Here is a 12,597-nt window from a genome sequence, read left to right as displayed (position 1 = left end):
GAATATTAATAATAATATTATAGTAATAATAAAATAATAATTAAAGATTGGATTTACGGTAGTAAATAGTAGTAGTAGTAATAGTAAGAGTGTAGTAGTAATAGAATAGCAATAGTTCAGAGTGATAGTAGTAATTGCTAATGGTATAATGACGATTATGTCGCATGTGAAAATATCTAGGATCGATTTCTTTTTATCGATGACACAATCGCATAGTTCTCAGTCATTCACGTTTCGCTCATTTACAGATTAGCAGACAAAAAAATATCGATATACAAGCAAATTCAATCAACATTACAGCCTTTTATCGCTCTCATTCTCTCTCTCACTTTCTCCCCCTCTTTCTCTCTTTCTGTTGTTCGTATCCGGGGCAAATCATCTACGCGTTCTCGCTCGACTGATAGTGGTGGCAGTGATCGCGATTTCGAAAGCACCGCTGCTTTCTTTGTGCATGATGCGATGGTCCACCCATTAACGTGTTAATTGACAATGACGCGATTACGTTAACACGACGCAAACTGCCTTAAATATTAATTAACGGAGTTAAATATTCGATTCAGCACTTCGTAGTTCCCGAAAAGATCCCATGGGAAATGCTCGTTCTTCGATTTTATTGCCGGAACGTGCCTTGCATTTCAATAGAAAAAGAGATACGGCAGTGTGAAGGTAGCGAGTTTCGTTTCGATTTTGTGTTCGTTCGTTCCGGTAATCACGAAGGTGGGGCGAGAAGCGTGATGGCGATGAAGCGCGACGGATTCGACGCGGAAGGAAACCAAGACGACGGAAGCACGGTGGTGGACGCGGTGATGGCGGCGACGACGACGCTGGGAACCAGGAAGACGTCTGCGCACTCTTTTTTTTTATCTCTTTCGGTCACTCCCGAATTGTTCAAGATCGGTAGATACGGATGACGTCGCGGATTGGCGCCCGGCAAAGCGGGCAGTGACCGCCACCCTTGCCACGCCATTGTTGAATCGCACAGGTATAGCACATACACATGTGACCGCACATGTAGAGCACACTATCGATGCTGCGCTCGTAGCAGATGGAACACTCGCTTAGCGTCGGCTGCAGGCCCTCGCCCCATTGATGCAAATGGGACGAGGCCGCGCGCGACGACGTCAGGGTACCGTCCAGACTCTGGTAGGTCACCGGGTCGACGTACGTCGACGAGCCGGTGCTGGCCATTGTTCCAGTCAACGGTGGCGAGGATTGCCTGGAGGATCCAGGATGTGGGACTGGCGCAGGCACGGCTGCCGTCGCCGCCGCTGAGAGATGCACCGGCTGCGTCGATGGATTTCTGTGCGTCGCGGAAGCATAAATCGGCTGTGGCGTAGGCGGCGGTGGTGTCGGATAACCAGCTTGAGGCGGTAGATTCACAACGAGCACTGTTCCGCCACCCACTGCCGGTTTAAACTGTACCATCTCAGAAAATCTAGACAATTCCGTGGCGGCGTTGCTATGATTCGAAAGTTGCTGCTGTTGTTGCTGTTGCTGCTGCTGCTGCTGTTGAATGACATTGGCAGGTGAGGGATTGCTCGGACGTTGCCGGGGCGGTGAGGTTGGTCTACTGGCCAACATTCTGACACGTTGAGTGCTTCCATACGCGTCCACGAACGCCCACAGTTGAAGGCTCTGATCGACGTGCATGACGACGTTGGGCGCGCCACCATTCTTACTCATCTGCACCTCGCCGTAATGCGTAACCGTGAAGGCAATTTCATCACCTGGCTGCGGACTCGACGCCACGTCTTTGGAGACCACCCAGTATTCAGGACGATCTAACAACAGGTCGCTATCGTCCGGCAAATCTTCTGCCGTGAGCCGCGCCGGGTCGCACGAAGTCAAACCGAGGGCTAAAGCACCAACGTACATCGGCTCCGTCGAGAGAATCTGCACGACCAATCGCTCGCCCAACAGCAACGGCCGACTCGTGAACGCGTAGCCGTGACAGAATTCCGTGTCCGTGCGCGTCGCCACGCACTGCTGGTTGCTGAAGCGGATGTTCCTACCCCGAGTCCTGCGGAGAAAGAAAATGAGGAAGCGATTAACCTCGGCGGTGGCGCTCGTTCGCTTAATGACGGGTGTCTTGGGAAACCGTGAAAAGCGGACGGCAAATTAGTTCTGTGCGGCTGAACGGCGCAGTGAATGGTTGTGTGCTTCCATTGTAAATCAATGACTTTCAACTTTCGCGTTATTCTCTCAAAGAAACTATCGCGTCGAGTAATGCGAAACTTTGCTAATTCGATCAGACAACTTTAATCAGAAAGCGTAATATTGCGCAAGTGCCATTTCAAAGCCAGACACAAGTTAGTTCCAGATCATTTTCTCCGGATAATTCAATTGCGATTTAAGTCAGCGAGTACAAGAATCTTTTTCGCGACACGCATTAATTAGAGCTGAATCATGGATGAAACGCGAGTGGACGATTTACACACGCTCGATATACTCACGAGTGGAAAGGCAGAGGTGTGAAAAGGACGCCAGGGGGTTGAAACCTGAGACCGGGTAGCTCCACGTCAGGCTCGTGATGAATCGACATGTTCTGCATAGTCGGTACGATGATCCTTTCGACATCTCGACCGGCGTTGCTGGCGTCGTCCATAGCAGAGTGCCTGCTATGCTGCGCATTGTCCTCGTTGCTATGCTCGGCGCCTCTACGTATGTTGTTGAAATGCTGACGATTCGGATCAACAAATTCGATCGCGGTGCTGTTGCCGTAGACGTCGATGATCGCCCAAAGCGGGCCCCGGGTCTCAACGCCGCTGAAGAAGAGACCCTTCTCCTCCCCATTGACACCAAAGTGCACATCGCCAGCCGATGTAACGTAATAGAAGAGTACTGTATCTCTCTCCGCGAACCTTTCGGCGAGCGCTTTAGCCCAGTAGCCTGGCTTATTCGTCAAATCTGGGCACGCGTACCTCGGTAAACCGCTCCGGAGATTGATCGGGTCGTTGCTGGTAAAACCAAAACGGATCACGCCGCTCCAATTGTCGGAAATCTCCAGGAACTTCACGCAGACCTGCACCGTTTCACAGAAAAAAAACGACCATGTAGAACGCAATTCGCATGATTTATACAAGGAAGAAAAAAAGAAAAGAGAGCCACCTTGCGAAACCGTGGCAGAGGTGCCGCCGCTCGAGCGATCCTAAAATGGAGCTTTATTCGTGCGCATCTTCGGGAATTGATTAGGCTCGATTACGTTTCGTCCCACGTGTTACATCATTATAATTTTACGACTAATCCTAGATACGCCATACGTAACTGAAAACACGCTTTAACATCCAAAACGACGCACGCCCACCTGTCTTACATCAGTAACTAGTCTTCGAGTATTCGTGACAAATCTCGGAAGACCGCGATGATCCCGTGAAAATTGTTTGAATCATTCAGCGCGGCTATATACGATCTTACTCGCCTTACCTAACTACGGACAGACACGCGATAAGCCTGTTGAACGCGCAAGCATCGCCGGAGGCTCGTAACTCTCAACTTGGACGATATGCAAAACAACGACCTACGCAAAAAGTACGCTACTCTCATAGTCGCGGCAGCGATCCGTTTTAATATTCCGAGGAATGCGAACGGCGATTTCTCGAGCGTAACGAAAGACGTTGGTTTCCCACAATCGGCACCGGCGCCAGTCAGTGGATGTGTGATTGATTAAGAACCGTCGCGGAATCTTACCTTCTCGCCTACTCGCACGGGTCTGGCGCTAAAGGTGACACCTTTGCAAAAGCTCTCATGCCTTCGAGCGATCGTACCGCCATTGCATAGCCTGATATTGTCACCGTGCACGTGGTGAAACGTCAACGGTGGCAAGTTGTTGGTGCCCGCGTTCGAGGATCTGGGAGCTGAAACAGAAAACGATAACCGTCAATATCGTCCGATTACACATACGTCCGTACGTTCGTATAATATTTCAAATTATTTAGTTCGTTTTGCAGGTGCGTCGTTTCATAATCGATATTAATATCGTTGAAATATAGGAAAAAGAATGTGCAAAAATTATATAAAGCTTATTTATGCGTGTTACGTAAATTCATTTACATAAGACGCATAGATAAAAAAAAATATTTGTATAGCTATTTATGAATATTACGCGAATAATATTTATCACACATATGTATGTACCAATAATCATAAATAACATCTTTTCTTACAAGATTGCAACGATTACGAAAAATTAAGAGATTTATTTCAAGACAGATTTGTTTCAAAGTTAGTCCTGATATTCTTGATGTTTTTTCAAAGTATACTTGATTTATTTAACAAGTTTTACAAAGATACAAATTCTCGAAATATCCAATTTAGACTTTTTCGAGCTTTTGTTTTCTTGGATGGCAGAATACACTTAGGAGGAAGTCGGCTGGTATCGGACAAAAGATTATTTGAAACTTTAAACTCAGGTAGCAACATTTGTTAAGCCACTGCAAAGTCTATTTGCACATGAGAGCCGGGACCTCTCCACATTAAGAACAGAGACGATGTTGTTTAGCGGTATTGTTTAGAGTTATTGTATTTTGTTGTGTAATTATGCCGGCACAAAGTTTATTTGCAACCAGTCACATCATTTGTAAGTCGAATTTCGTTTTTAGTTTCACCCCAATATAAACAACCTTTATTATTCTTTAAATTACAGATTTAAAATTACAGGTTTTTGTTTTAAAGTGTTCGTTTCATATTATATAATCGTTTTCATTGTGGATCATGAATGGTATCAGATAACTTTTGAATAGTATCACATAAAATACGATGACAGATGACAAAATAAGGATTAGATATAGGATATCGAACAGGATTCTTTAAAAGGATCCTCTACCATCACATGCTTCTAACATTTTAAACAATTTGGCTCGACCTTTCCCTTTCAACCTACGTCAACAACATTTTAACGAGAATCTGAGGCAGGCAAATAGGAAGAAGAAAACAGATAATAGTGGAATCTACCAAAAAAACACATATACTTCTTTTTAAATATTTCTATTATATATTACTAATTTTTACAAAGAAAATGTAATAACATTTAAAAAAGGAAAATCTTGGCTATTTTTAGAAAAATATAATTACAAAGGTATTTAGATATAATGTTCTATATTATGTAAATTATGTTAATTTTTGCCATCCAAGAAAACAAAAGCTCGGAAAAAAGTTAAAATATCCGATATCGCCCGATTTTTCGTTATTAACTTCTGGAATTTCTATTTTACACAGAAATAAAATAAGCGACGTTTAATTTATATTTATCTTTTTTCTATTCGATATTAGAGTTAGCTTATGAACATTGCATCGTCCAAGGATCGCCTCGACCTTTCGACCGATTGTTTCACAGACGTGTAGGCGTTGGCTACAAAGTCGCTGGATTTCTCTTTTTCTTAAAGCACGATCGAAGGATTCGATGTAGCGTTTGTCGAAAGAACTAGGCCGTGGACATTTCTAGCATGGCCGGGAAATTCACTTGAGGTAAGATAGCTACTTCGGATAGGAAACAAAGGAGCTCTTCAGCGCAGCGCGAAGAAAAGGAGGGAGAAATTCGATCGGGGAACTCGAATGCAAAAGCACCTCTCATCAAAGCCTGTCGAGCGTTTCCACTTCGGTATTTCATAATGCAGGCTCGCCGATCTGGAATGCGGGGATGCTAAGACGTTTCCAGACAATCGGTGAAAATGGAATCGCGTCAGCTGATATTACCGTAAAGAGATCCTCGAAGAACTCAATTTTTGTTGAAATAATCAGATAGTCATCTTATTTTTGTAAATCACGCGAAGATCTTTTTTTTTAAAAAAAAAAGTATCGAATACATAAAAAGAATGATTTTTCTAAAAGATCTAAAATTTTAGATACAGAGAGAGAGAGATTTGAAAATAATTTTGTTGACAGCTCAAACTAGTTGCTAAACTATAAAAAGTGTCTTGTAATATTGTTTTTTAGTTTCCAACATAATTATTTTGTTAGTTCAACAAAATTATTTTCAAATCTCTGTATCCAGCAAAATTTTAGATGTTTCAATAAAATCCTTCCATGTTTCGTAGTTATTTTTCCATTATTACATATTATTCACAAACATTTTGAACGGTCACTCATACGCAAATAACATACTATACACAATGAATTGCATTTATCGACAAATTTTGAAAGAAATATTAATAAATTTTAGAGGAATCTTGACAACAACTCAAAAGTTTCGCGTCTTTGTTCTCGGTTTGAAAGTAAACCGGGAGTGCCGCAGCGAACCGACCGGCGCTCGCGAGAGCCTCGTTCTTACTGACTATAGCAACTATCGATATGCCAAGGCGCGTAGTCGATATTGTACGTGCGCCGGAAACCGCACGTTGCGCACCGGAAGCGGCCTCCAAGTACGGACGCCAAGTATCAAGGTACATCAGGACGATCCACTTTCTCTGTAAAACGGATGGCAGTCCGGAAACCGCCGTTACAATATACGAGGAAGGGAGTTGATTTACACCTTGGCGACTTCATTCGCGAACATGCAGTGCTTCCTCTGTGAAAGAAATAAAAATGCGGAAGAGAGAAACAATGTGCGGTTTGCCCCGAAATAATACCGGTGAGTTAATAAAAATGTATCTACTGTAAATTACATTAATCTGGTCAATAATCGAGCCAAATTATTAGTTAACAATAAGAGACAATTGTAATTAACTAAAAAACAACATCAATACAAAAAACGTATATTTCGAGAATGATTATCCGTTGGAATTAATTTTCAAGTTCACGAATAAGAGAATAAGATATTTAATTCACAACGAACTTATGTCCGCGGACTCTACAAAGCTTTACAAAATTTGCATGAAAATCCGGTATCAAATTCTATAAAAAAATGTTGTGTTCTTCCACATGTACCTACTGTATTTATATCACTAAAACCTTTATTAACAAAATTACTCACTATTGAATATAGAATTTAAACAAATTAAATTCCATTATCAGAGTGCACGTAAAGATGAATTAGATATCTATTTAGAATGTTGTATATAAAACACACTATATTAAATACAAAGCGTCATAGTGAGATAAACTAACAATATAAGAGGCATCTGTACGAGTCTTTACTCGTATTACTGAATATAAGAACAATATTAAGTGTGATCACGGAATATAATTAAAAACAACCATTCTTTTGATTGGGAAGGAACTATTATTTTAGATACCAAAAATATAATAATTATAATAATGCCTAAGATGTTTCCATATAAAAGAATGATAAACAATCAATTCTCAAAAAGACATGGAACGTTTTGACGAGAATCATATGGTTATTTACTAAATTCTCTCCAATAACAATAAATAAACGTTACGACTTAAATATATGTTTTTTTGTCTGTTTCTAGCTGATATGATGTTCATTAGAATCCGTGCGTTAATTGTTATAGCTTTATAGAAAAGTCCGTGTTTCCAATGTAATCTCGAAAATTAATTGGTTATATTCAATTGGTTTAATCGGTTATAATAATCTATCGATGAGAGTCCGAACCACCGTCAAAGATTTTTCAGCCCAAACATTCTTCTTCCAGAGTCACATCTGCTACTAATCTTCCTCTGCATGATAAGGTGAGAGAGTCGAACATTTTTCGGGATGATGCATTACATGGCTGAAAGCTTGCCGAAAGACAAGTTTTCGAATCTTTACAGCTTCCTCTTTCTTATCGTTTACTGCACAACTTATTTTTTATTTTCTCTTACTTGTGCGTATACTTTTCTAACAACAAAAATATGTGCTATCTATTCTTAAAAATCCAATCCATTGTTATACGAATAAAAAAACTGTCGCGAAGATGATAACAAATTGCGAGATATAAATTGCCCGATAAGGCAATTGATCTGTTAATGATTTGAAATCAAGCGGTGGCGGTCGTCGAGATTGACTAAATAAATGCGATTTATAGATAAAAAAAAAAGTAGTACTAGTAAAAAATTGCGGACCGTTCGGTTTCTCACGCTCCCGATAAGGCGCGTGTATTAGAAAACGCGTTTGCGCGCTAATTGTAAATTCTAATTTCTTCCCTCCTTTCGCTGTCGAGGGGAGGGGGAGACGCGGAACAGTCGTGCTTTTTCCTCTCTGTCGCTCGGCGAGACCGTTATTACACGGTGCAATTATGTAAAAAGTAAATGCGCGAGGTTTCCAGGATTTTACGGGAGCCGGGTCGTTGCGAGACGCTGCGAGGTCACTACGACCGCGAACGAGACGATTGCGTGCTCCGTCGTAATTTCGAGTCACGTCTCCCGTTTCGCTTGTTTCCTCGCGTAGTTTTCGGCCGGTCACCCGAAAGGAGCTGTCCACTGTGAGGCAACATTGCGAAATCCGGAATTGCTCAGACAGAGTCGTTCCTGGAACGTCGCGTATTATCCCGTTGATCATCGGCGGTTACAAGCTTTATTACGCCGTCGTATGCTAATAAAAAAAAGGATCGGAATACATAAGTCGAGTGATAATGAAGCGCTATTCGTTTGAACATTATTAAGACACATATGAAGGTTTTTTCTGTTGGTCGGTCTTATTCCTTGAATTAGATTCTCCGAGATTTGATTTCGCAACGAGGAAGCCTATAGATGTCCATTCATTTTTATATAACGCGGAAAGAACGATTTTACTGAAGTATTTAAAAATTTAGCTAGATACAGATCTGAAAATAATTTTCTTTGGACCATTAAAATAATCAAGTATTATAGAAATTTTAAATATGATTAGTGATATTGTAAACAATTTTGACATTCTAGCAACCAGCTTAAGCGTTCTACATAATTATTATATCTTGATGATCCAACAAAATTATTTTTAGATCTATATTTAGCTAAATTTTTAAATACTTCAGCAAAATCGTTCTTTCCGTGAAGCTACAAAGTTTTTGATTAACCTTCCTTTCACTGTTACATTTAAGGCTCAATAACTTAGACATGACAATTGTAATAATTGCAGGATCGTAATCGTCGATCGAACAATGAAGAATAGATGGAAAATCGTGTGGTTTCGAAAAAGACACGTCTGTGATTTTCAAATATGCTGGAAAACAGGTGATGCACATTTTACGACGAAAGTCCTATTCATGTGGATTGAAGAAGCGTCATTGTCAAGATTAGTCGCGGCAAGAACATGAATCGCCGACGCACCTCCATCGGTTAGAAACACCGGGCCGATTCACCGTGGGAATGTTATGACGTATACCGTTGCATCTCGCCAGCACTTCTTGTTGGCCTCGGTGTACCAAACCATGACTCCATTTACCCCTCGCGGATGGGCCGTTTATTCGCCACCGCCGCTCGTCGCCGCAAACGAAAAGACGTTCCGCGGGAACAGCTGATTGCGAGCTTGCGCAGCGCATCATCGTGGATGGCAATTATTTTAGCCCTTTGCAGGATGAGACTGCTCGCTCGCTTCTATTCACGATATTACTATTATTTTCATTCGAGTTTTTCCCTCCGCTTTTCAGATAATTTTCAGAGAAATCCGGACATCATTTCTTCCGTGCATGAAAAGAACAATTTTGCTGGAGTAACAAATTCAGCTATATTTTCAAATCAGAATACAATTTTGTTGAACCATCAAAATAATTATGTAGAACGTTTAAACATTGACGATAATAATTAGGAAATAAAAATCTTAATAAGTAGTCGAGCTGAATCTTTAGTGCTTAAATAATTCTGCAAACTTTCTAAGATATCTATAAGCATCAATAGGATTAAATTGCTTGTCAATTTAATTTATGATATTGCTATTCTAATTCTGTTAGAACTGCATTTAAAGATTGAAAATTAAATTCTGCGAGCAGTTTGCAAAATTGAATATGTATATCAATTTAGCTCAAATTATTTAAATACTTAACTCGATTATTTAGGCCCTTTACTTTCTATTTGTTGTATATTCACATTATGAAAAAGACACTTTGTTTAATATTGATAACGTTACAAAAATTTTAATATTACAGTAACCAGTTTAAACGTTCTACATATAATTATTTTAATGGTACAGATAAAATTATTTTCAGATCTGTATCGATAGCTATATAATAAAAAAAAAAAAATTTTTAGATACTTCAACAAAACTGTTCTGTCCACGTAATAAAAATTCAGCAAGATCAACTTTTCTTCGTATAAGTATTCAAGTTTTCTGCGAATCTCCATCGAAAGGTCAACGGCGCTCGAGGATTGACACGCGGACCGCTTTCAGTGGCGAGGATCAATCGCGGTCGCGAAATACAATGTACCGCCTGAACAGTTATGCGAACATTTGCTGAGTAATCGTCGGATTCAACCGTCGTGACAGTCATTAAACGCGACGCGCGTGCGCGTCTTCCTTTTTTTTTTTTCTCCAGGGTAGACCGAGTACCGGGCGACTGATCGTCGCTCTCCACGCAAATCGCACGAGACAGCGGAGAATCTCTCTCCCGGTAGTAATTGGTCTATGCCCGCGCCTATGCCGCCATTCGCCAGCGCATCTCGTGGGAAACCCGTGACACACATTTGCGCGGAAGTGCAACTCGTAGACTGCAAGACTCTCGGTGAATCTCGGCGCGTCGCGATGAGTCGCCGCGATGCTGCGTCTCGGGACCGTGCTTAATTAAAATCTCGTTTCTAGCCCGACTGCGTCGCCGGCAGCGAAATAACAGATGTTGCGAGGGCGCAGAGCGCGAGAAAATTGGAAATAAAATAACGACGGATAAGACGCCCGCGGTTTAAGAGAACACGCGCATCTGAAAACGTGGCACGTCAATTAATTGTGGCTGAATGGAAATCTCTCGCTATCCTTCCGCAACCGAACGTACGGAAGCCCACGTGATGTGGAAATGAAGGATTAAATTAGTTCAGTCTGATTAATTCCGCTTGACCGATCAGCCCCTTTACTTTGTTCTTGGACGATCAGCAATTTGCGTCATTTCTATTTTAAATTTGTTTCCCTTACACGTGACACTCACTTTACTCCAGTAAAGTCTGTGACATTTAAGAAATTTTACGATGCGCTCACCGGCACTAACGACATAAATTTCAATTGATCCGCAACCGCGTTATTGTATCGAGGTGAAAGTAATCGGCGCGGTAGAACAGAAACACGCGTCTTCGCGAACATCCGCGAGGTCACCACGGCGACGATGTGAACGCGATGCACTTTGCATGATGTAAATAAACGGAGCCTTGACCGAGCTTGATCCCTCCCTCCCTTCTCGCCCAGACTCATTCACCACAATCAAAATCTATTTCTGCACCGGTTCTGCTATCAGTAGGAAAGAATGCGAACGGGCCGTGTACAGTCTAATAAACCGCCTTATAATCGACACATCTTATTGGCGTGCCTCGGCTTCGCTCAGGTTCGACGAACCGTGGCGTAAAACGACGACTCCGCAGGTTTTGATCGAATAAACAAGAACGAGAAGATCGACGAAGCGTGCAATAGTCTTTTAACACCGACATCTCCTTCACGTTTCGCAGACCTACATCATTGCGAGATGTATGTAATATTTATCGCTACTCATAATCGGTTCTTTAAGACCGTCTTCTCTCTCAGTACAGTCTTAAAATGTTACAAACCAATCACAGAGTCGTTCGTACTAGTACCTTAAAACTTTAACGCTCGCTTCCGCCAATGTAAAATAACTTTAATCTCGGTTCAACGTACTCATCATCTTTTTTTTTAATTTTTAGAGCTAGAAAAAATAAAGAGTAAGTTGAACTGATATTGAACTTAATCTATAATACATTGATAGAAAGGGGCATAAAACTCGAAGAATCAGCCAATTATAAATACTGGTTTAAATTCTAACACAGCAGAAAATATACACAATCGATATTTAAGATCGATTATTAATAAAATATAATCATACGTTTCACTGTACGTTCTTGGCAGTATTTTAAAGCGCTAATTAGCATCACGATTAAATTGACGGTCAAGGTAATTTGTGATGTCATTTCCAGCTTCAGTTTATATAACTGCGTTGTTTTAATTCCGATAAGTCGATTCGATGCCCAACTTGTAAAACTGAAAAAATATACTTACAAACTTGCGTATAAACATTACTTGCTTCGACCGAAATTGGGGGATTCATTCTCTTAAAATATATTATAATTAATCTCGTCGAAGAGAATTATCCGCTCTGACATGTCAAGAGATGCCAGATGTCTCCCGGCATCATCCACGCGACCTCGGAAGAATTTGCGTGGAAGCGAGAAAAAAAGAAGAATAGAAAAGGGAAGGAAGGAAGAAAAGTGAGACGCGCAACAGGCTTACAGGTCGCGTGCGCCTGTTGTCTACCTTTAAGGACGACTTCAAGCAAGGGGTTACGGACCGCTCCGATAAAGCACTCGAGGTACTGTTAAGCAGCACGCGGAGGAAGCCGATGGTAATTTTCTCGGCGCGCGCGCTCTTGCTAGGCCTCTCGTAGCAGGAGGGGCCTTGTTCCCACGCCCGATGCCGTGATCTTTGCCGAGCTACCTAGTCTCCTAGGAGGCGATCTCCCTCTCTCTCTCTCTCTCTCTCCCCACGGAACTCCGCGCGTCCTTTCCCCTACACAGGCCGGTTCCTCTCTTCTTTCCACCTTACCAATTTTCTCTCAGTCTCCCTTTCTCTCTCTCTCTCTCTCTCTCTCTCTC

The 12,597-nt window shown here is 41.7% G+C and overlaps 1 protein-coding gene across 1 annotated transcript in view; it reads right to left on the bottom strand.

Annotated features, from left to right (window-relative positions):
* Positions 1–100: 100 nt before the first annotated feature.
* neur (E3 ubiquitin-protein ligase neur) overlaps positions 101–12,597 on the bottom strand; it is a 29,366-nt gene continuing 16,869 nt past the window's right edge. The window contains exons 2-4 of the mRNA XM_018542415.1: positions 3,688–3,854; positions 2,454–3,022; positions 101–2,020 (exon numbers count right to left, since the gene is read on the bottom strand). Of these exons, the coding sequence (XP_018397917.1) occupies positions 889–2,020; positions 2,454–3,022; positions 3,688–3,854 (1,868 nt within the window). The 3' untranslated portion in view covers positions 101–888. The remainder of the gene's footprint in view (positions 2,021–2,453; positions 3,023–3,687; positions 3,855–12,597) is intronic.

The sequence above is a fragment of the Cyphomyrmex costatus genome, unplaced genomic scaffold (assembly GCF_001594065.2).
Source record: "Cyphomyrmex costatus isolate MS0001 unplaced genomic scaffold, Ccosl1.0 scaffold330, whole genome shotgun sequence".
Taxonomy (NCBI): Eukaryota; Metazoa; Arthropoda; class Insecta; order Hymenoptera; family Formicidae; genus Cyphomyrmex; species Cyphomyrmex costatus.
This window is presented reverse-complemented; position numbering and strand designations above follow the sequence as displayed.